This window comes from Fonsecaea nubica (assembly GCF_001646965.1).
Source record: "Fonsecaea nubica strain CBS 269.64 chromosome Unknown Scaff16, whole genome shotgun sequence".
Lineage (NCBI taxonomy): Eukaryota > Fungi > Ascomycota > Eurotiomycetes > Chaetothyriales > Herpotrichiellaceae > Fonsecaea > Fonsecaea nubica.
Genome location: NW_019173689.1, coordinates 309,968 through 331,777, shown reverse-complemented (window position 1 = coordinate 331,777; position 21,810 = coordinate 309,968). Strand labels below are relative to the sequence as shown.

Below are 21,810 nucleotides of genomic sequence, written 5' to 3'. Positions count from 1 at the left end.
CAAAGAAAAATAGGCTGGAGTGCGTATTCAACTGCGGACAAGACGAATTGATGTTGTAACGTGGCGTGTCAGTCTCAACCCGCCGGTCCCTGACATGGTAAGTACGTGCTAATAATAATCTCTTCAGCCTTTGTCAGCCTCGTCAGCTCACTAGCCATAAGGTAAGAAAGTCTACCACCCGTTTTATCCTCTAGAGAAAGCGAAATACTACGCCACGAGATCGAACTTGAGAAAGAGGGCGCTTTGACCGGTCACCAGCTGTTACATCTCCTTAAACTATGTTCTGTAAATACTCAACTTGTTCGCTTTCAGGAAACGGTAAAAGTTGGGTTCATCCAACTTGGCTCTTTCTCGAATCCCGCTCACTTTGTGTCTGCAATGTGCTAGGAATACGCGAATCACTACGAGGTACATGTATGGGCTAGATAGCCGCTGTCGGAGGTACATACCTAGGCGCATGCCATGCCGCAAATATCTACAGTGCCTTGATGGACTGGTAATCTGAGCCAAGACAAAATGGCATTGGTGGATTGTCGCAGCCTCGTGAGCCCCTTGACAAACCCAGCCTTGTCACGAGCCGTCAGTTAATTCGTCCATACACAAATCAAGCTGAAGTATGACTCTCTGGAACTCGTTTCTCACTTCCCACTCCTAATCCTCTTCATCATCACTACCAAAAATGGCTTTGAACACAGCTTGCCCAGGCCGTTGCTGCTCGAGCGCTTCGTTTCTTTCCGGATCGAGCGCAGTATGCCGGCTCTCGACCATTGCTGCAATCGACGGCTCGCTCGTTCGGATATCGACTGGGTTTCTGCCGGCTTCTGGACCGTGGTCATGACGAGATGTCGCAGATCCAAAGGACTTGAATTGCGACGCCGCGAAGCCGGCTTCGCCAGAACTAGACGCAGTTGCACTTCCACCACTACCTTCCCCTGAGTGCGCCGGCATTTGCACATTGAATCTCTTACAGAGAAGCCTGGTAGGGTAGAAATTGATGACAGACCGTGTCATGGGACCAAACATTCCGAGTTTGGCGGCCGATTCTGCAGGATCTTCTGGCCTTGCCTGTGGCTTGCTCAATAACGAATCTGTGGCCGTGTCGGCCGATTTGCCATCCTGACCTTGAGGGGAAGACGATGAAGAGGTGAAACGGGCAGCCATCAAGCCGCTAATGGGCTTAAACACCTCCGCAGCCCGCGCGAACTCTTGCATCTCTAGAATCCATTCCTCCCGCTTCATGTTGTTTGCCTGCGGAGGCACCTCCTCGGCCGGTCTGTGTCCAGCGTGAATCTCGAGAAAAGTTCGATATCTTGATCTTTTGTTTTCATCCTCTGCATATGGCATCCAGCCACCAACTGCGCGATTCAGGGCCTGGAGCGCAACTTCCCGGTCCAGCTGGGGAATCATAAGCTGGGGGTCATTTGTTTGAGATTCAGATGACTTATTAGCATTTGATGGGTGTTCACTCCCAGCCGCGGGAAGGTTTTGGCGACCTGATGCAGCAGCCACGCGATTACGAGCAGCAGGTGTTAAAAAGTCAAATATCGACTTTCCTGGAAGTTGTGACTCGCCTAACAGCGATGCACGGGCTTTGGCCGTAAGATTCGACGACCTCGCTGCCTCTGCTGTCGAGACAGTCGTGCATACAGCGCCTGCTTCCGCGGCCGGCGAAATGGATGATTTCCAGTCTTCAGGGACCTCTGGGGGTTTGTACTTCTCGTCCTGTATGGTCATTGAGCCCAGTGAATCTAGTTCATCTGTCAAGACAAAGCCGTCCAGGGGTAATCGCCCATCGTGGCACTTCCTCATGATTCCCTTCAAGGTTGCCAATTTTTTGGAAATAAATGTGGGTTTGGCCTTTACAAGAGGGTTTGCAGCGCCTCCTGACCTCTTTGTTTTGGACTTTGGCATCTTTTCGCCTGCAATAATCTTGTGGTATGATATCTTGGGGCCCATGGAATACGGATCCTCATCGGAGTCATCATCATTGAGGACTCCAACACCAAGTCCTGTCCTTCTTCTTGCATGTGCTGGTTTCTTCCTGGGAGCGAACAGTGAAGCAGTCCCCTCTTCATCTGAAGCTTCGCCAGCAGACCCAGACCCGGGATTTGTTGTTGAGATGCTTCGACCTGACGACTCCTTTTGGGCCTGCAAGTCTCCAATATATCCCAGGCCTTTATGGTCTGACTTTCGCGTGTATGATACCACCTGCACATCATCTGGAGCAAAAAGATGTGTCTGCGCAGGCTCTTCTTCGTCCTCCGCCTCTTCGTCGCCAACTTTTGCTACTCGTCGAACTCGAGGGCCAATGCCTTGACCTTCCCTCCAGCCCATTCGCTTGAGCAGTTTTGACCCTATAGTTTCGTTCAACGGTCGAAAGATGTCAATGGCGGCGGTCTTTCGCAGAGTATCGTGCTCCGTGCCAAACCCCGCAAATTCTGAGGAGGTGTTCAGTGTGCGTGATTCTTCAGCCTCGCGAAAATCTTCTTCGTCCATGAAATCCTCAGGTCTTTGGGTTTGCCTATTTTGTGCAGCCTTTGCGCGGTTCTGTCTGGACGATACAAAGGAGGAAGGAGTCCATCCTTCTTTGGAGCCTACGGTATTAAAGTATCTGTGTCCACCACTTTAGCCATTGTGCTCTTGAGATCATTGCTCCAAGTGCTCACCCGGCGCTGAAACCTCCTGTGAAGGCACCGTGCAAGCGTTTCCTCCCTCTTTCGTCTGTGACCTCCTGCTTCCACACTGGCACAAAAGACCCATCATCTCGAGTATTCTCATCTAGGGGAGGCAGAGGTGTTCCATACAGAACAAAAGGTGAAGATTGTTTTTGGAGGTCGGCCTCGAAGGCCTGTCGCGATCGTTTGGAGGCCATATTTGAAATAGCGATAGGATCACATTGTTGGGCAGGGATCGGAAGAAGGAATCGACTGGGTGGCCTACAAGGCACAAGTTCATGGAACCAAAGTCTGTCAGTGGCTGGTGAGCTTGTGCAGTTGGTCATTCGTACACCATTTTTCTTACTCGATATCCGATGATGCAGAATGGTTTAGCAATTATCATCGTGTCTGGCTGACGAAAAGACTGCGCTGTACGCCAGCGTTGATGGTCAGACAACATGGATTTCTTGGGGGTGCCACCTTATGCCCTTCAGCTCAATAGCCTGATCAGCCGGCAGGGCCAGTTAGGCTGGTACGGGCACCGATCCCGAACCTTGGGTCAAATACCGCGTCAACTAATCATGTCACTGCGTGAGCTATTAGCATCCAGTCTAAAGGAACCCCAGCCATCGTTGGCCTTGTAGAGTGCTATGGAGAGCCTGGAAGTCTCGCGGAAGCATTAGAAGCCCCCCTCATGCGTGTTTTGTCAGGTTGTGCACCGTGCTTTTGCCTGCGCCCATCAATCAAATGTTCACAATCTGATTCCAACTGCAAACCCAGGATCTTAATAACTTGAAACAGAGCATTGGGACCGCCATTATTTCGCCTCAAGTCATCAATTTCGTTTGATCCACCGCCACGGCTTCCTCTGACTCTCTCCCCGCCCCAATCTGCGTTGGACGTGGCAGAGCTGTAGTCATCTTACTATCTGCTCTGCCCGCCTTCGACCTTACGCGAGAACCCGATGATACGACTAGTCGGCCCATCTCCTTCTTGTTGTGATCTCTCTGAACGTCACCTTGAGAGACTCGCCCTATTCGAGCCATAACCGACGACACAAACCGGATACTGAATCGAGCAATTCCCGAACAAAGCCTTGTGGCTGCAAGGCCCAAGGGCTCAAGGGGTTTGACATTGCTTGTCGTCCGTGCGTTCCATACTGGCGTTGGTCCTTGGATTCGCACAGCAAACGTGACACTCAGTCTGGTCTCTAATTCATCAACCAAAGATTCTGAACGGCAGCTGAATTGTCTGCCTCCGTCAGTAAGATGGCCACAACAGCATCACAACAGTCGCCTTCGCTGGTGCGAAGCCATTCGACCTCCCGTAACCCTCCCTCTTCCTATGCGTCCACCTCACCCTCGCAACCCAGCAGGACGCGTTCCACGAATACCAGACCTTCGAATCACAACCGCTCTACCTCCAGAACCCACGAAACCCCTCCTCAATCTAATCCTACTGCCCTTGCAAATGTCGCCAGGAGAGACTTTGAACAGTCGAATGTCGCTCGCACAACTTCCTCTCGTCGCAGCACCTCTAGAGATGGGAGAGGCGAATATCATACAGAGGCATCCGCTCACGGACGATCTTCATCTCGACCTGGATCCAGACGCAACAGTCAGGATCTAACTGCACCTACGACAGTAAACGCCAATGGAGCAACCCCACAAGTCCCTCCTAGCACCACCTCACGGACCGAAACACACGCCTCGCAAACCTATCCCACGATCGGTCGGAGACGAACATCAATAACATGCCAGACAGGAACTTGGTCACTGGGGAAAACAATTGGTCAGGGTAGCATGGGGAAGGTCAAGCTGGCAAGAAACACGGAGACCGGAGAACAAGCAGCCATCAAGATTGTCCCACGCCAGGCGGCTGACGACCAAGGGAATCCTAAAGATGAGCGTGCTGATCGTTCGAAAGAAATTCGAACAGCGAGGGAGGCAGCCATGGTGTCACTGCTATCTCACCCTTACATTTGCGGAATGATCGATGTCCAGAGGACGAACTACCACTGGTACATGCTTTTTGAGTATGTGAACGGCGGGCAGATGCTGGATTATATTATTGCTCATGGCAGGCTGAAAGAGAAACAAGCACGGAAGTTTGCTCGACAGATTGCAAGTGCGCTGGACTACTGCCACCGAAACAGCATTGTTCACCGGGATCTCAAGATCGAGAATATTCTTATCAGCAAGACCGGGGATATCAAGATCATCGACTTTGGGCTCAGCAACCTCTATTCACCTCGTTCACTTCTGAAGACATTCTGCGGAAGTTTGTATTTTGCAGCACCGGAATTGTTGCAGGCCCGGCAGTATACTGGTCCTGAAGTTGATGTATGGAGTTTCGGAATTGTTCTTTATGTCCTCGTCTGTGGCAAAGTGCCATTTGATGATCAAAGCATGCCTCAGTTGCACGCAAAGATCAAACGAGGTATTGTTGACTATCCACAGTGGCTTACAGCTGGTACGTGTTTGTCCCGACACAAGAGTCCCCATTTGCTAACGGCCTCCAGAATGTAAGAATATCATCTCGCGCATGCTCGTGGTAGATCCTCGAGATCGAGCCAGTCTTCAGGAAATCATGAACCATCCTTGGATGACAAAAGGCTTCAATGGCCCACCGGATAATTATCTCCCACACCGGGAACCACTTCAGCTGCCGCTCGATCCTGAGGTCATTGACAAAATGCAAGGTTTCGATTTTGGGTCTTCGGCATACATCACTGAGCAGTTAACCCGCATTATCGAGTCAGAGGATTACCAGAATGCTGTAAGGAGAAGTGCGAAAGATGATTACAGCCACACCTCGAACAGTGGAGAGAAGAAGCGTGGAGTCTTCGACTTTTATAAACGACGAAATTCAATCAGCCGCGAAGGTCTTTCGGTGCCATCATCTGAAGCCATCAGAGGACATGACCCCATCAATGCCTACAGCCCACTGGTCTCTATATATTACCTTGCACGTGAGAAACGTGACAGAGAGCGACATCAGCCAAATCCTGGCGCGCTGGCCATGCCTATGACGGAAAAGGAGGCGCCTCTCAAACTTCCAGGGCTACCTACACCGGAAGCTGCTCATACAAACACCTTTGCACCAGAAATGCCTGGAGAAAGAGCCACCGGTGGCCGGGCAAGACCGCGGGCTCGAACAAATGGTGAGGATGACATACCGCACGTTGCGAAGTCGTTGGAGGCTGCCGAGAGAAAACCAGCTCCAAATGTGGTTCCATTGCATGCAATTCCTCAACCTGATCAACCTGTGAAGCGCGAGGGGACGGCCTTGGGTCTTCTGCGAAGGTTTAGTACCAGACGGTATCGGGACCGTGACATGGAACGACCCCAACCTCCACCAGCTCTGAATATCCAGCCTCCGGCTGATTCAGTGACTCCTCCACGGAAGTCATTCTCTGTTCGACGTTCACGGAGAAGAGACCCAAGCCCAACCACTCATCATCAGGGGGGTAGCCAACCACAGCATGAGGGTCTATTGAGTGCCAGTGGCGGCTTATCTAGAGCCGGGAAATTTTTGGGTAGATCAACCAGTGTCAACTCCGCCGAATATCGTCCTCGACGTGTTCTACATAGAGGGACGTCGGGCAACGAGTCTCCAATGCTTGTGCCTGAGCCACCACCAACCAGCGGCTCTGATCAGTCGAGTGTGAACGCTGGTCGAGCTAGCAAGGGCGTGGAACTTACCGACAAGCCCGCTCCTAACGCCAGCCCTCTGACGACACCTCGCACCCCAACTACTACGCGTACCAAATCCTTGGGCCACGCACGGCAGGAGAGCATCCAAGCCCGGCGACGCCGCCATGAAGAGCGCCGAGCAGAAGCTAACGTCCCTGAGGAGACTGACGCTGAGATGCGAGATGAGGTCGATGTCCTTGACACACCCGCCATTCCCGATACCCCAGGGACCGAAATCTCAAAGCCAGCCAGCCTCAAGGGGCTATTCTCGACTTCAACTACCAGCAGTAAGCCACCTGAGTTCATCAGGCATGACATTATTCGCGTCTTGAATCAGCTCGGGGTGCAATATACCGTGATTAAGGGTGGCTTTTCTTGCAGACACGCGCCTAGCATCAACCTCGAAGGGGTCAAGGAACCCGTAGCCGGGCTCGACGAAGACAGAAGTGGACGCGTTACGAGTGGACATCAACGCCGGATTTCATTCGGCGGGGCATTCCGGGGCAAAGAGAGAGAAGACATTAGGGACGATCGGCTGACCCGACATCATGCGAGAAGAAGACAACCAGACCAGAGCTTCGTGACCAACTCCGAGGGGTCGGATGAGTACCTGCAACAAAATCGAGGACCCGAGGCTCACGATGGAGGCGCTACAAGAACTCGGGTTCAAGAGGACAGTGGCGAGCGATTGGTGCTCAAATTCGAGATTGCAATTGTCAAGATCCCTCTTCTTTCTCTCCATGGGATCCAGTTCAAGAAGGTGCAAGGGGGAATGAACCAGTACCGGTCAATGACATCAGCCATTCTCAACTCATTGAGATTGTGATGCAACGGGCAGCTGGATGGATTCAACTTGTTATGTTTTAGCGAAACGCAATGAAGCATGCAGGGCGCAATGTTTACGGGCAACGCGACTTGACTGTGGGCTGTACTGTGGAATAATTGTACTGAGTAGCGAGAGGTAGAGACTGCTGAGCAGTGACTCGTCGACTCTGATGAAGGAAATGTCAAACGAACGCAGGTACCACGTAGTAGTCATTGAGGCAGGGAAATGCAGGGCTTTCCCTACGCCTGCTGCAATAATGATGGATCTTGACCATGTTAAAGAGTTGTGATAAAGAGTTGTGATAGCATATCAGTTTAATGGTGTGCAGACGCCTCCTCCTTTTAGACCTTCCACACAGCAAGATTCGACCATCATTCGTTGGCGTGGGCGGGGAAGGGGGAGCGATCGACGGCCGTCGGAAACGAAGGGCTTCGGGAAAGACCCGTGGCACATAACTTTGGCACATGTTCAGCTCCGTACAAAAGGAAATCGACAATACCTAGTGAGATGTAATTTGAGTCAGAGGATTCGGCGGACACAGGAATCACTCATCGGCCTTCCCCATGTTGGGCCCGAGGGAAGAAGAAGATGATGATGGTGAAGGATAAGAATAACAAACTGACTGAAACATCGCTGGACAATTGTACCCTCTGCTGAAGGTGTGAAGGTATACCGAGTACTCCAGAGTGATGTGAGAGTACCGCCTTCGGGAAGACCAAGACCAGGCGTCGACGCCTAGAGGGTCATGGAAAAGGCAGCTCCCGCGCCCGGATGACGATTGACGGGCGCTGAGAGTTCTAGGTGCCCAGCCGGCCACTCATAGTGCGGCTCCCAGGGCTCATGGCCTCCAGAATCCACCCATCGGGGAAACAGACTGTCAAACGCTCGAGTCTGTCTCCAGCTTTCCCAAAGTGAACTCCTCAAACAAGCCCCGACAGAACCACCACAACCGCAACCGCAAAGCACAACCTCACTTCTTTCTTCTCTTTCCAAACCTCTCCATCCCATCTGATCCCATCCCCCTTCGTTGCGGCTTCTGTTACTCAGTTGCTGCGGCATTCTTCATTCTTGAACGCCCTTCTAGGCTAGACTGTGGGCGGGCCGCTTGTCAGTCCATCACCCTCCTTTTTAAAATTATTCTTGTCCTTGGTCTGCGAGGTCCCCCAAGGTCCCTGCGACCCTTTGTCTCGGTCCCGCAATTGTGACTGCGGCCCAGTGCCTGCGCCTTTCCCGCCAGCTGCTCTCCCCATTTCCACCCTTCGACTTTTTCCCTGAGGCTCGTGCCTTCTAACCACCGTCCCTGCCACTGTCAACGGCCATCCCTCCACCGAGACATTCAAAGCCGTTCCGTTGCTGTCTCGCAGTCTAATTTTTTTTTCCCCTGGCCCCGGGATCTTACTGAAACACAAAATCCTCCGCAGTACAATCGCAGTCTGACTGGCCGGTTCCCGTCGATCCAGCTCGTACCCAGAGCACCTCCTGTGCGACGTGGCTACCAACACGGGCAGCTCATGGCCTCTGCAGCCAGCATCCCTTCCCCGAATTTGAATACTGCAGTCAATCCCCCACAAAATAATGGTTTGGCAAGGGGCACAATGAGATCAAGTAGCAACCAGAAGGGTGTGGATGCAGGGCGCAAGCAGAGTCCTGGTGGTCCTGGTGGTGACGGAATTTCAAGGTATGCACACGCAACCCGAGACGTTTATCCCGTCAACTTTGCAGGCTGGACCGTCTTCTTCCTTTGGGCTACATGCTCGTCTCGTCTGGGAGAAGGTGCAATGCAACCATGATTGTCTTATTGCATGTCAAATCTCACAAAGGTCCTTGCTGATCAAACCCAATGCTAGGCGTCCGGCTTCTCAGAAAGTCTGGGGTTCTTCCTCAAACTCGTTCCAGCAACGAGGCTCCATGCCTGTCCACCAGAATGGGAACACTGCCCAACCCAGGAACACAAACATGATGAGGCCCAGTGCGCAGAGGGATGCAGGCATTACAGACAAGCAAGCACACGAGAGATTGGTGTTCCTCTTTGGGGCTGCTATAGTATATGCCAACCATGATCCCCGTCCAATGAGATGGTAACTGACCTTTGGCGGTAGGGGTTGAACATCGTCCTTACGTCCAAATCAGGAGAAAAGTTCGAGGGTCTGTTGTCCGGCTCGTCACTCACACCAACCAGCACGAGGATCACTCTCAAGATGGTTAGAAAAATACAACCTGCCACCTCAGGCCAAGCAAACGGCGTAGCAACTCGGGAAGCGGCCTTAGTTGGTTCGAGTCCAGAGTATGCAATGAACTTTGATCTGAAGGATACTGCCGATATGACCATTGCCGACTTTTCTTTACCTGAGACCTCGAAACTCACCAATGGTATGGTCACTCCATCGGATCCTCTCAAAATGCGCTCTAACATTACCCCCGCAGGCTCTACCTCGACCTTTCAGACTGACACCGATATCTCTGGCAATCAAGCTCGGGGTGAACGGGAATTACAAAGATGGGTGCCGGAAGGACCAGACACCACCGACTATTCATTAGGGTCGGCGAATAACTCTACTTGGGATCAGTTTGCCACCAACTCTCAGTTGTTCGGTGCTAAGAGCACCTACGATGAAAACCTCTATACAACCACCATTGACCGCAACGCGCCGTCCTACAAACGCCGAGAAGCTGAAGCTGAAAGGATCGCGCGGGAGATTGAAGGTTCAACATCGACAAATGCACACATTCGCGAGGAACGTGGTCAGGCTCTCGAGAACGATGGCGAGGACGAGGAAGAGAAATACAGTGGAGTTCGTCGTGACGAGCAGTTATATCCACCACTGTCCGTTGGCGGAGCGAATAAGTATACCCCTCCAGCGAGGCGTGCGCCTACTGCCCAAGCAACAGTTCCAGGAGCGCCTGTAGATCCCGCTATCATATCCGCGCAACTTTCTCGACCAGAACCTGGCGCGGGAAACTCGCAAAAATCGAGGCACGAAAAAGATGGACCCGTTGCTGCTGAGAAGAGTACAACCACTGCGCCAGACAAGCTGGCATCTGAGCCAAATGGTACGACGTCAACACAGAACACTCAATCCGACAAAGTTGTCAAACCTGCTACTCCAGCGACTCCTGGCAAGGTTGAGTCCGCGAATATCGAGCAACTCAGCAACAAAGTTGTCTCTCAGGGCTCCACTGAAAACGTTGAAGTCAAAGTCCTCCACCAATTCCGCCAATTCGCTGACATCGAGAAGCAAAGGGTTATTGAGAGGAGAAAGGCTCAGGCTAACCAAGATCGCGCTGCTAAGTTGAACGAACTTCTACGCTTCTCGAAGACGTTCAAACTCAAGACTCCGATTCCGAATGATCTGATCGGCATCCTCGCCAAAGATCCGGCTAAGCAAGAGGCTATCGTCGAAAAAGCACAAAAGGAGTCTAGCGAATCGACATCCACTGCGAAGCCGAGCCCTTCGCAAGCCCCAGTGGCTAGCAACACCACCCGCAAAGCCGATGTTCCACAACCTCAACCACCTATACCGGAACGACAAGTGTACCATCGTGGTCGTGGAGGATTTCAACCAGCTGGCCGGTCTGACCGGCCCGCCGGCCAGCAACAGCCACCACTTTTCCCCGGTCGAAACAACAGCGCTCCATATCAATCAAGATTTGGTGCACATCAGCAGGACCGCAAAAGCATTCAGCCTCCTCCCATTCCTGCGCCGATTCCCATTATTGAAGGACGTGTACCACCAACTGGACCCATGGCCGAACAAACTGGGATGACCAGCCCACAGAGATCCAACATGCATACTCCCAATTCGGCCATTTCTGGGAAATTCAATCTCAACGTGAAAGCTTCCGAGTTTCGTCCGACTGCGGCATCCTTCAATCCATCGGGTCCCTCGCAAACACCTTCGAGCCCCGGCTCAACACAACGTGCGGGTTCTATCTCCCGAACAGCCTCGCCCTCAGTGTTCTTTGGTAACCGAAAGCCAAAACCGGCTGCTCAGAGGCCGTCTATTGCCAAAGACTTCAACTCAATCGTTCGTATGAAGGCAGAGTATGCTCCGAAGAAATTGTCAGAAGGTGCGAAGACCGAAGAGGTCCAAAAGGACTATAGTAACAACGGAGGTATACCAAACGCTTTCCAAACGGGACCACGATGGACTGTCAAGCCTGAGAACGACCAAAAGACTTACGAGGAAGTATTCGAACAGCCAGCGGCACTTCCTGTGATCTCGCCAGCTCAGAGCCGCTCATCTTCGAGCCATCATATTCCATACCTAGGGCAGGGTATGGCGATACCTAATGGCCCTGGCAACATCCCACATATTTCGACGCCACAGCACGTACCACACAATGGTCCACACCAGTTTCCTCATCAATACGAGGATGCTAGTCATCGAATGCAGTATGGTGCGGCGACGCCAGGCGTGTTCTCGTCGCCAAGCATGGCTTCTCGTCAAGCTTCAGCCTATGCTTCACCCATGGCGCACCCTGCCCAACTCTCTTACCAGTCTCAACCGTACTTTGGAACGCCTACGGGCCAGATGCCCATGCAAATGCGAACCTATCCGGGCACTCCTGGCATGATGCATGCTCAGGTGGGGCAGATGAGTGCGCCAATGATGGTGCAACAGCCATCGAATGGGCCATACATGGCGGTGCCGCCGCATTTCAACCACCAAATGCAGATGTATTCGCCAAACCCAAATCAAGTGTATCCCCAGCAGAATGGGGGTTACTCGAGTCCGGGACGGATGGCGCCGATGATGATGCAGCAAGGATCGCAACAAGGCCATCCACCTGCACCCAGCATGATGTTTAGCGTTTCTAACCAGGGCGCCGCGCCAATGGCCTTCCCGCAACAACAAATGGGGATGCATCGTGGTAGCTACGGAGGACATCAATACGGCTCTACACCTCATCAGGGATATGCTATGCAGCACCGAACCATGAGTAGTGGATATGGCCAGATGGCGCAAAAGATGCATCACCAAATGCAGCCCCATGGACCTGCGATGAACGGGCCCCCTCAAGGACCGGCATATGGTCAAATGGAGGGAGGCCAGGAGGACGGCAAGTGAAACCGTCCGTGATGAGTGCTTGAGCATGATATTCACCGGCTATTTCTAAGTCGTCTCTGTCGGGTCGCCACGAGGGCACTGGCAGACCCATTCACCCTATACCGACCCGGCGTTTGAAGCCCAAAAGTTGGACTTCTCGTTCGGTAAGGTGCGCCATCCTAGAGGTATGTTGTTGGATCTAGGGCCTACCAACATCTGAGCTAACTTGGCCAGCGCCAACGAGAACGAGGATGAGATAGAGGTCCATCATGGGAGGGGGAACAGCTCAGTCCCAAGCATGAGAACGAAAACCACATTCCAATGGGCTTGCAGAGTATTCTATCGTTCTATCACACAAGTCCTGTGGCTCTGGAGGCTGCGAACCACCTCTGTCGTACGATGGGAGAGGGAAGCAGGATCACACACGGAGCCAGTCGCCGTTTTGGAGAAGGGCGTAACGGGGGCAACAGCCACAAGAAATAAGGCATTAATACAGAGAAAGCGGAAGAGGTCAGAATGGCTGGGAGGGACACTGGCTTTGCAGAGGTTGTATCGCTGGAGAGAAGCACATGGCATCGGATACAGTGTGCAGCTGACAGGATGGGGGAGTTGTCGATATGGCTGGAGCAGGGGTCTGGTAGGGATGTAGCTGTCAGGATCATGACAGAAACCTCCAAGCAGAGAGAATGTGGAATACGAGAGGGAGAGAGGGAGGATGGGAAGGGAGAGTATGAGCAGTCAAGAGTAGCAGGAGGGGGAGGGCTCCTTTGTTAAATACAAGTTGCTGCCTCTCTTAGATCCGCTCACTAAATTGTAGACAGGTACAGGTACCTAAGCACCTAAGGTGGTCGGGTTGTCCAGATGGTCTACTGCATCACTAGCACCCTACTGTAAGTGCCTAGGTACCTCTTTACCTACCAGTGCAGGTAGTGGTCCAGGTACAGAGTCTTGAGAGTGCAGTGGCAGTGGAAACAAGAATGATGATCGGACAACGGAGCTGGGCAGTCTGGCAGTCCACACGGTGTCCACACAAGTGTCCACAGGCTTCCTCTGATGCTCCGGCCCACGCCTGGATACTCTTGGTACTCCGTACTGCAGCTGCATGCAGCCCATCATTTTAGCTCGTTAGCTTGTTCGCTTGGTCGCTTCGGCTGCCATGAGCAAAAACTAATTAAACCAAACTCTCTTTTGCTTTTTGGGTTCTGATCTTGTCGCAGAGTGTGCCACGTAGCAAACATCCACCTCCACCGCTGGTTTCCCTCTCATTCCCTTGACCGCTGCTTCAGCCTCGATGCACTTTGTCCTCAAATGAAAAGGAGAAAGACATGGGAATCATGACACTCGCGATATGGTCACAGGAGGGAGAGCACCCACTCCGTATGGCTGCATCTACGACGAGGTACCGAGTACTCGTCATGAGTATCCTGGAATCTCCCATCTTCAAGAATCGCCCTAAAAACTTCTCTGTGAGCAACTTGTCCTCCTCCAGCTAGCCCCCAGTCTTCCTCCTCCACACTTGTCTACAGGGGTCAATCCATGGCTTACACGCTATTGCCAGTCAGGTCAAGGCTAGCGACTCTAGCGACCAGGGCAGCACGCGCTTGATGCGCTGGCACGATGCAGCTTCTCCCCGATCGCCCGTCTCTGAGCCTCTCGTCCACTACACTCGTCTACTGCTGACCTCTCATCTTTCGTGCCATTCAATCACTCTTTCCACTTTGCAAGCTCCCACAAAGCTCGACGGCAACGGCTTCGTTCCTTTCATTTGCTCCTGTTGCTGCCCAGAATATCATCGTCATGGTTTGGTGATCATTGGGGCCCTTCCCCGTCCTACGCTACTGCTCGTCCTGCAGCTGTTCACCGTCACTACGGCCTCCATCTTGTTCTTGACTAACTAGGTTCATATCCGACTCCATACCGGCATCCTGCATCTGCAACTCTCTGCGTCGGTACTGCACGCCTTCCTGCCCCCCCATTGACAACTGTCCAGTCTCGGAATCTGCCCTTGTGTGCGTTTCCCTTGCTCCTAGCCCAGCGAGCTGCGGTCGTGAGCCAACACCAACCTCGCCAATCAGTCGTCCATCCGATTTGTTCTCCAGCTTGAATTGCCCCCAGGGAAGGAGAAGAGAGGCACAAAAAAGACCTTGCTGATTTGAGCCGGATGAAACCTTTGAAGAGATCGCAGCAACACATTCGAGCGGTACTGGCTCACCCCAATTGAACGCCCACTCCCCCGATACAGACCAGAGGCTCTTGTTCTCCCCTGCGTCCCAAACACCATGCGTCAGACCAGAAAAAGCGGTACCCGACAGCCTCATTTCCAGACGAAAGCCCTGCGACCACAATTGCAACCTCCAACACTACCTGTCCCAGATTCATTGGTCCCAATAATAAGGGTGCTGGGCGAATAGGCGGTTTTGCGCCAGTGTGTTGTACGTAGGCGCTCCAATCCCAGGCTGCTGTGGCTCTGTAGCTTCCTCCGGGAACGTTGCATGGACGTCATGGGCGACTTTTCTTCGGTCTCAGCGAGCTGACATCTGGCCTCAGAAACCCAATTTCGGCAGCACCACAGCTGCACAGCCTTTTGCAGAGCTGTCAATCCGCCATTACGAGTCCCTTTCCCTTTTCCACCTGTACATTTTTGTAACAACAGCGCATTTCCCGTCAAGATTTGAACCTAATCACCCTGGCTTTCGCCTCAGAAGTTTTCGCCTCTTTTCTTTCTGATACTTGTACCAACAGTCGATACCCACGGGAAAAGAAGCGCACCTTGATAGACAGAAAGCGACAGTCACTCGTTTGTCCGCACGCTCGCTCGCCTGATCGCGCTTCCATTCCCTCCTAAATAATCCAAGACGAAGTCAAAAGTCACTTTTACCCAAAAAACGGCCGGCAGTCTCAACGTGCTTTTCTCCGACCTGTTGAAGCAAATTCTCCGAAAGGCCCAAACTCCGAAATAGGTGACCCAAGGCTGGGACAGCCTTGTTCAACCTTCCACACGAACCCCCTAATTTGATAAGGCGGGCATTTGTTGTAAGCGCCTTCGCATTCGGGCCGGGCGGCTAGAGGTAAATTGCATGTTTCGCTTGTATCACAAACCCAAGTTCTCTATTGAAGCATTTCTTCGTCCGTCTGTTCTTATATCCAACCAACCAAGAAGCACCTCTCGATTCTTTGCCCTACCAACAAGCCTATACGCTGGGGAGGCGGCCAGGAGTTTCTTCAGCCATTCCCAGTTCTTCCAGGCCCTTACAACCACAAGCCTTCCAAAGTGTCTTTGCTCCAGTCGACGGTTCTTGGCGGATGCTTCAAACATCACTCGCCAGCGACTTCCACGACTTCTGGGTCAAAAACAAAGAATGGACATAGATGGAATTAGGATCGAAGACGTATCGGAGTCGCCAATACCCATTAGAGCGCGCAAACGATGGAAAGAAGGTTACGTGGAACTGACATATCTCTCTCGACAGTGGCAGCCGTCCAGCAGGGGTCAAGTAGACCCTCCCTTGTATTCGATTTGGATGGCCTCCTCAGAGGTGGATCAAAAGTTTCTGGGCTACTTTGCAAAAGTTACTACCACGGAGAACAATTATCTTTCTAGGTAAGGCCCTTGTCCGTGTTCGAGGATGCTGTTGACGCAGACATGATCAATAGTTTCCTGTTCCGCGTCCTCGGCCTTTCGGTAATTCTTGCTGAGAAACTTCTACGCGCACGCCGCGCAAAACGGCTCGACCCAGTTCGAGACCCAAAAGCCCGCCACTTAATTCACCACATATTATGGCTCGCCCGCGAAGGCCTTGTTATGGTGGAGCAATATGTGCTCCCGATGGTTGGCCATTACGTGGAACTCAAGGTGTTGAGTTACAAACTGAAGGCCAGCTTCTACCATATTTTTGTACTGTTTCATAATGAGCCTCCCGTGAACGATCGCATTAATCGGAGAAGGAGCATTGGGAGCGGGGATGCGAGTTATACGTTGTTTCCCGAACCTTTGAGTCCGCGGGAGTCAAGGGAGGATAGAGAAAGGCTCGGCAGACAAGCCACCACAATCAGATCTCCTGCGGGAAACGGACGAAGAAGATCGCCAGCTATCAGTCTTGGGGGTCCAGTGGGTGGTGGGGGGATGACAGCGACCACCCGGACTCCTCCTGGTCTTCCTCTTCCCGCAACATATCCTTACTACGCCAATGGCAACAACGGCGATGGCAATGGCAACGGCAATGGCAACGGCACAGCAACTTTCCTTCTTCTTTTGCAGGATTATACCCCTTACGCAACCCAAGCGTTCCGTGAAGCCGATGAACTCGCCGAGCGCCTTCTTCCAGGATCTCATCCGGTCCGCCTATCTGTCAAAGTCGAGTACGTCGCCTACGTCTACGACTGCCTCCACGAAGCGGAGGCATCGCGAAAGATGGCGAGGATGGCCATCAGGCACGTGTATGAAGCGCAGGAGGGTATGGATGATGATTCGTTTCAGGATGCGGCCGAAATGGTGGGAATATTAGGGCGGATGATGAAGAGAGGACTGGGGGGAGGGGGAAGCAGTGGCAGTCAGATGCAGGGACAAAGTGTCGGCGGAGGAGCAGGCGGAAAGAGAGATGCCCAGCAACCATCGACGTGGGTATAGATGCTGTGGGTGTGTTAGATCAACGTGCTCGTTTACCCCGTGGCTTGTTATGCTTGACATCCAAGGCTGGCTGACCAAATGGACAAATCCAAACGGATATCTTTCACCGCCCGTGGTCATTTGCTAGATTGATATCTTGGCTACTCTTTCTTGTCAATTCGCAAGCTGACCACCAATATTGGGAGAAAGAGATCAAGAAAGAGCTGAGGCGAGGGTGAGACTGACAACTCATAAGGGTTATAGAGGCTGGCCCTGTTTACACTGTATTTTGGAGCCAAACCACCAGTTTCCACATCGAGGATCTGCGTGGGGCTTTAGTCGCAGTGGGTGGCAAACCCTTGATCCAACTTCACCTCAACCTCATGTAGCGACTGCCACGGGATTGGACAGAAAGGCAAGTCGGCAAGGCACCAGAGGGGGAAACAAAGACGCATTTTGCTATCAATTATTATTTATTTGCCATCATCCCTTCTTGCCTTGTGCGCGACTTCTCTACATATTTAACTTCCCGTAACCAAAGTCTCGCTCTTCCTTTTCTTTTGTTCCACTTTCCCTTTACTTCAGAGACCATCACAGCTCCCATCACTCTACACTCGCCCATCACCGAAGACCTCGTTGGAGATCGGCCATCAGGTTTGTTCCAGCACTCCGGCCTCCGCTTCTTGTGAAACGCGACCATCGCTAACTCCGACGCGCGCTTCCTTAGGCACTTGCCACATTCCTTGCTTCTCCATCTTCCCTCAACACCTTCTACACCACCAAAATGTCCGACGCTGGCCAAGGAGGGTCGCCAAACGGTGCGGCTGGTGATGCGCCGCCTGCTGGAGTCACCAGCAACGAGCATCTCAACATCAAGGTCACGGATGGGAACAACGAAGTTTTCTTCAAGATCAAGCGAAGCACAAAGTTGGAGAAGCTGATGCGAGCATTCTGCGAGAGACAAGGCAAAGATCCCAAGGCAGCGCGGTTTCTATTCGACGGTCAAAAGGTGCAAGCTGGTGATACCCCCGAACAAGTGAGTGATCAGACTACCAAGAGGGGAAGACTCAGAGCCCACTGACAAATGTGCGCAGCTTGAAATGCAAGATGGCGATTCGATCGAAGTTCATCAAGAGCAGATTGGCGGTCGAGCATAGCTACCTCTACATGACGAAGGAACGACATTGAGATGGCGGCGGCTACAAACTTTTTTTGCATGGATACTTTTCTGGGCATGGGAGACGAAAGATTGTGCTTTGAACAAGGGCGCGGATGGTAACCTGGCAAACGGGTTGATGGTATGGACAAGTCACGATAGCAAGAGGCCGACAACGGTTCATCTCGCCTTGATCAGTGGAAGATGCCCGGCTACTAGGGCGACATGTACCTCGTAGATGATTCTTTTCCAGCAGCTCGAGAACTGCACCTCATGTCCAGTGCCTGGCAAAACGGCTACGCAGGTGGCAGCCTCAGGACGACATTAGCTGAAGCAAGGTGTGGGATGCTGGGGTTTTAGCTCAAGGTTGACAAGTTCAGAGATTGCTTGCTTGCTCGCTCCAATTCCATGGCTACCGTGATATTAGTTCAAGGCACTACCAGGTCACCAGATGCACAGGTGCGGTCAGATTTGAGCCGTGGCTCAAGGCGCGAGACGACGCTCCGTACGTCTTCGGTTGGATCTGTACAAGTAGTTAGTAGGCCTTGGGTAATGTTCCTCAGCCTTGGATATTCTCACCATCACTATCACCATTACACAATCCTCGCTAGAACACTGCAGGCTGAAGAATGAAGGCTACAGGCTGCTTGCATGAGTGGGATTCTACCCACGCCCATTACCATTATCAGTACCAGTATCAGTACCAGTGCCAGTACTATCAGGCCGAGGCGAACGCTGAGGCTGACACTGAAGTTGAGGTTGAGACTGAGGCTGTGGAAAAAGTACTGCAAGTGGCCCCCACCCATATGTCCTGTCCTGTCCTGTCCTGCGGGGTTCTGCGGGTTTCTGCAAGGTAGACAGACGGATAGATAGATAGAGAGAGAGAGAGGGAGAGGGGGGGGAGAGAAAGAAGTAGGCAGGACTCTTGCCATCACATCACATCATACAACATCACTCACGCCTTACACCTCACGAGGAGGAGCACGAGAACGGGGACCGGGTACCGGGTACCGGGTTTAGCGATATAAATATAGCGATACAGCGATATAGCGATAAAACGAGCGACATAGCCCTCCCTCGTCCTCTGTCCCTCTCTATACATACATGTCTGTATGGGGTTGTGTTGAGTATGTGTATACACCTCCCCCCAAGTGCGGGGCGACAAGGTACCGAGTACAAGAACCAAAAACGACTATAGTCATTCAATCTGCAGAGATGAAAATGTCCAGATACTCGGCGTAAAGAGACATAACACGGGTGTCAACTTCACTTCTACACTTCTACATAAACACGCATGTATCCCATGGCACCATCTTCAGACGTCCAAATGTGCATGGCATGGCTACTTCTAGGAACATGTCAAAAAGTCAACCTCGGATAGAGAATGAAACTGCTTCATTCCAATTCACTACCTTCGCCACGCTTGCTTGCCATGGGATGAAAGGGCTGGTCTCAGCTTAGTCGATGCCTGATATTCTTCACCCTGCCCTGCATCGCATCGCCCTAGAAAATCAACGGGAATTTGGTGCTGATGGGGGATTCCAAAACCAATCAATGGTCCTGTCCTTCTAACTTGTCCACACTACTGCAACCATGCCACCGACATTGTTTGCTGTGTTCAGAAGTACACTGACAAGAGACAGACCCAGCTCGTCGTGTAGGGAAACTCGATCTGGATTTATGCTTCCTCTTCCAAAGGAGCCTCCTCCTCACCGTACTCCTCTTCTCCCTCGGAGATGCTGGCATCTTGGTATTGTTGATACTCCGAGACGAGATCATTCATATTGGACTCAGCCTCGGTGAATTCCATCTCGTCCATTCCCTCGCCAGTGTACCAATGCAAGAAAGCTTTGCGTCGGAACATGGCAGTGAATTGGTCACCAACGCGCTTGAAGAGTTCTTGGATAGAGGTAGAGTTGCCCACGAAAGTAGATGACATCTTCAGGCCACGTGGGGGAATCGAGCAAAGAGCGGTTTGCACGTTGTTAGGGATCCACTCGACGAAATAGCTGCTGTTCTTGTTTTGAACGTTACGCATCTGATCCTCAACCTCCTTCATGCTGACCTTGCCGCGGAAGATAGCAGAGCAAGTCAGATATCGGCCGTTCCGGAAGTCGGAAGCAGCCATCATGTTCTTGGGGTCGAACATTTGCTGTGTAAGCTCGGGAACACTGACGGCACGGAAGGAGTAGGCGTTGCGGCTGGTGAGAGGAGCAAAGCCAACCATGAAGAAGTGAAGTCGAGGGAAGGGGACCATGTTGACGGCCAATTTTCTAAGGTCAGAGTTGAGCTGACCGGGGAAACGCAGGCAAGTGGTGACCCCCGACATGACTGCCGAGACAAGATGGTTCAAGTCGCCATATGAAGGGTTGGACAGCTTGAGTGTGCGCATGCAAATGTCGTAGAGAGCCTATGCAGGTCAGAACAGAGCGAACCATGATCAGATATATGACATACCTCGTTGTCGATGCAGAAGGTCTCATCCGAGTTCTCGACCAATTGGTGAACAGACAGGGTAGCATTGTATGGTTCAACCACAGTATCGGAAACCTTGGGGGACGGGACCACGGAGAAAGTGGCCATCATTCGGTCGGGGAATTCTTCTCGGATCTTGGAGATCAACAATGTACCCATACCAGCACCAGTACCACCACCAAGGGAGTGGGTGATCTGGAACCCTTGAAGGCAATCGCAGCTCTCGGCTTCACGTCGGACGACATCGAGAACTTGGTCTACAAGCTCGGCACCCTCGGTATAGTGGCCTTTGGCCCAGTTGTTTCCTGAAAAGGGGTGTTATTGGTGTGATCATCTTTATGCTATGGAGCTGTTCAATCCTCTTACCAGCACCGCTCTGGCCAAAGACAAAGTTATCAGGACGGAAGAGCTGACCAAAGGGACCAGCTCGAACAGCGTCCATAGTACCAGGTTCGAGATCAACGAGGACGGCACGGGGGACATATTTGTTTCCGGAAGCCTGTATACATGTCAGGGGTGGACGAAGTTGGAGGATCTAGGGATTGACATACCTCGTTGAAGTAGACGTTCATGCGTTCAAGTTGGAGATCCGAGGTGCCATTGTAACTATTTGCATGGTCAATTCCATGGTCAAGGGGATGGACATAGGTAATAACATACACTCCAGAGCCGTCGAGGCCATGCTCTCCTGAGATGATCTGCCTGGAAGCTCGTTAGATATGAAGTTGTCGCGTGTTAGAAGGCGGCATACCAGAACGCAGCACCAATTTGGTTGCCCTACGAATTTTTATCAGTCTTCAAGAAAACGCAGATGATTTGGCTCGACAGCACTCACACATTGGCCGGTTTGCAAGTGAACCTATTCGTGATGGACATGTCAGTCTCTGAGCTTTGAAGGTACATTGAATGGCGGGGTGCGAGGACAGGGGTAAACAGCGTTTGGGACGCGTAGCAAACTCACGATTTCACGCATGGTGTTGGAGTGATGAGGGTGATGGAGGAATTATAGGTAGGTTGCGAGATGATGAAGACGATGGAAGAGCTACTCCAAAGAATGGTCTCTCCAGAATATGGTAAGGTGGTGAGGTGCAGTTGTGGACGACGAGACAGAATTGAAGGCCGCAGGTCAACAAACTCGAAGTTTGGGCAGTGGAGCGCCAAGCATCCACCGCGATAGGCACAAGGTCAGGCGGTGAAGAAGGCGCTAACCAGAGTCAACGCCTTTCCCCATTTGGGCCTTTCGGCAATACAAAGGGGACGCGCAGGGATCAACACCAGCTTCACCGCGATATGATGTGACATGGTCGTGTTCGTACTTGGAAAAAAGGTATATACTTTTGCTGTCGT

General features: G+C 52.2%; 6 protein-coding genes across 6 annotated transcripts; 4 read left to right on the top strand and 2 right to left on the bottom strand.

Annotated features, from left to right (window-relative positions):
• Window positions 1–651: 651 nt before the first annotated feature.
• Window positions 652–2,872, bottom strand: AYO20_03477 (hypothetical protein; the record flags this gene model as incomplete). The annotated part of the gene is made up of 2 exons (XM_022641780.1): window positions 652–2,611; window positions 2,667–2,872. 2 exons carry the CDS (start codon window positions 2,870–2,872, stop codon window positions 652–654), a joined length of 2,166 nt encoding a protein of 721 aa, XP_022502313.1.
• A 1,053-nt stretch (window positions 2,873–3,925) lies between these two features.
• Window positions 3,926–7,178, top strand: AYO20_03476 (hypothetical protein; the record flags this gene model as incomplete). The annotated part of the gene is made up of 2 exons (XM_022641779.1): window positions 3,926–5,129; window positions 5,179–7,178. 2 exons carry the CDS (start codon window positions 3,926–3,928, stop codon window positions 7,176–7,178), a joined length of 3,204 nt encoding a protein of 1,067 aa, XP_022502312.1.
• A 1,908-nt stretch (window positions 7,179–9,086) lies between these two features.
• AYO20_03475 (hypothetical protein) lies at window positions 9,087–12,247 on the top strand (the record flags this gene model as incomplete). Its single annotated transcript, XM_022641778.1, has 2 exons — window positions 9,087–9,221; window positions 9,278–12,247. The coding sequence occupies 2 exons, from the start codon at window positions 9,087–9,089 to the stop codon at window positions 12,245–12,247; spliced, it is 3,105 nt and encodes a 1,034-aa protein (XP_022502311.1).
• A 3,500-nt stretch (window positions 12,248–15,747) lies between these two features.
• Window positions 15,748–16,853, top strand: AYO20_03474 (hypothetical protein; the record flags this gene model as incomplete). The annotated part of the gene is made up of 2 exons (XM_022641777.1): window positions 15,748–15,827; window positions 15,881–16,853. The coding sequence occupies 2 exons, from the start codon at window positions 15,748–15,750 to the stop codon at window positions 16,851–16,853; spliced, it is 1,053 nt and encodes a 350-aa protein (XP_022502310.1).
• A 763-nt stretch (window positions 16,854–17,616) lies between these two features.
• AYO20_03473 (hypothetical protein) lies at window positions 17,617–17,989 on the top strand (the record flags this gene model as incomplete). Its single annotated transcript, XM_022641776.1, has 2 exons — window positions 17,617–17,868; window positions 17,927–17,989. The coding sequence occupies 2 exons, from the start codon at window positions 17,617–17,619 to the stop codon at window positions 17,987–17,989; spliced, it is 315 nt and encodes a 104-aa protein (XP_022502309.1).
• Window positions 17,990–19,666: 1,677 nt separating this feature from the next.
• On the bottom strand, window positions 19,667–21,436 carry AYO20_03472 (tubulin beta chain; the record flags this gene model as incomplete). The annotated part of the gene is made up of 7 exons (XM_022641775.1): window positions 19,667–20,398; window positions 20,446–20,768; window positions 20,830–20,962; window positions 21,015–21,069; window positions 21,124–21,165; window positions 21,215–21,240; window positions 21,425–21,436. 7 exons carry the CDS (start codon window positions 21,434–21,436, stop codon window positions 19,667–19,669), a joined length of 1,323 nt encoding a protein of 440 aa, XP_022502308.1.
• Between the last annotated feature and the right edge of the window lie 374 nt (window positions 21,437–21,810).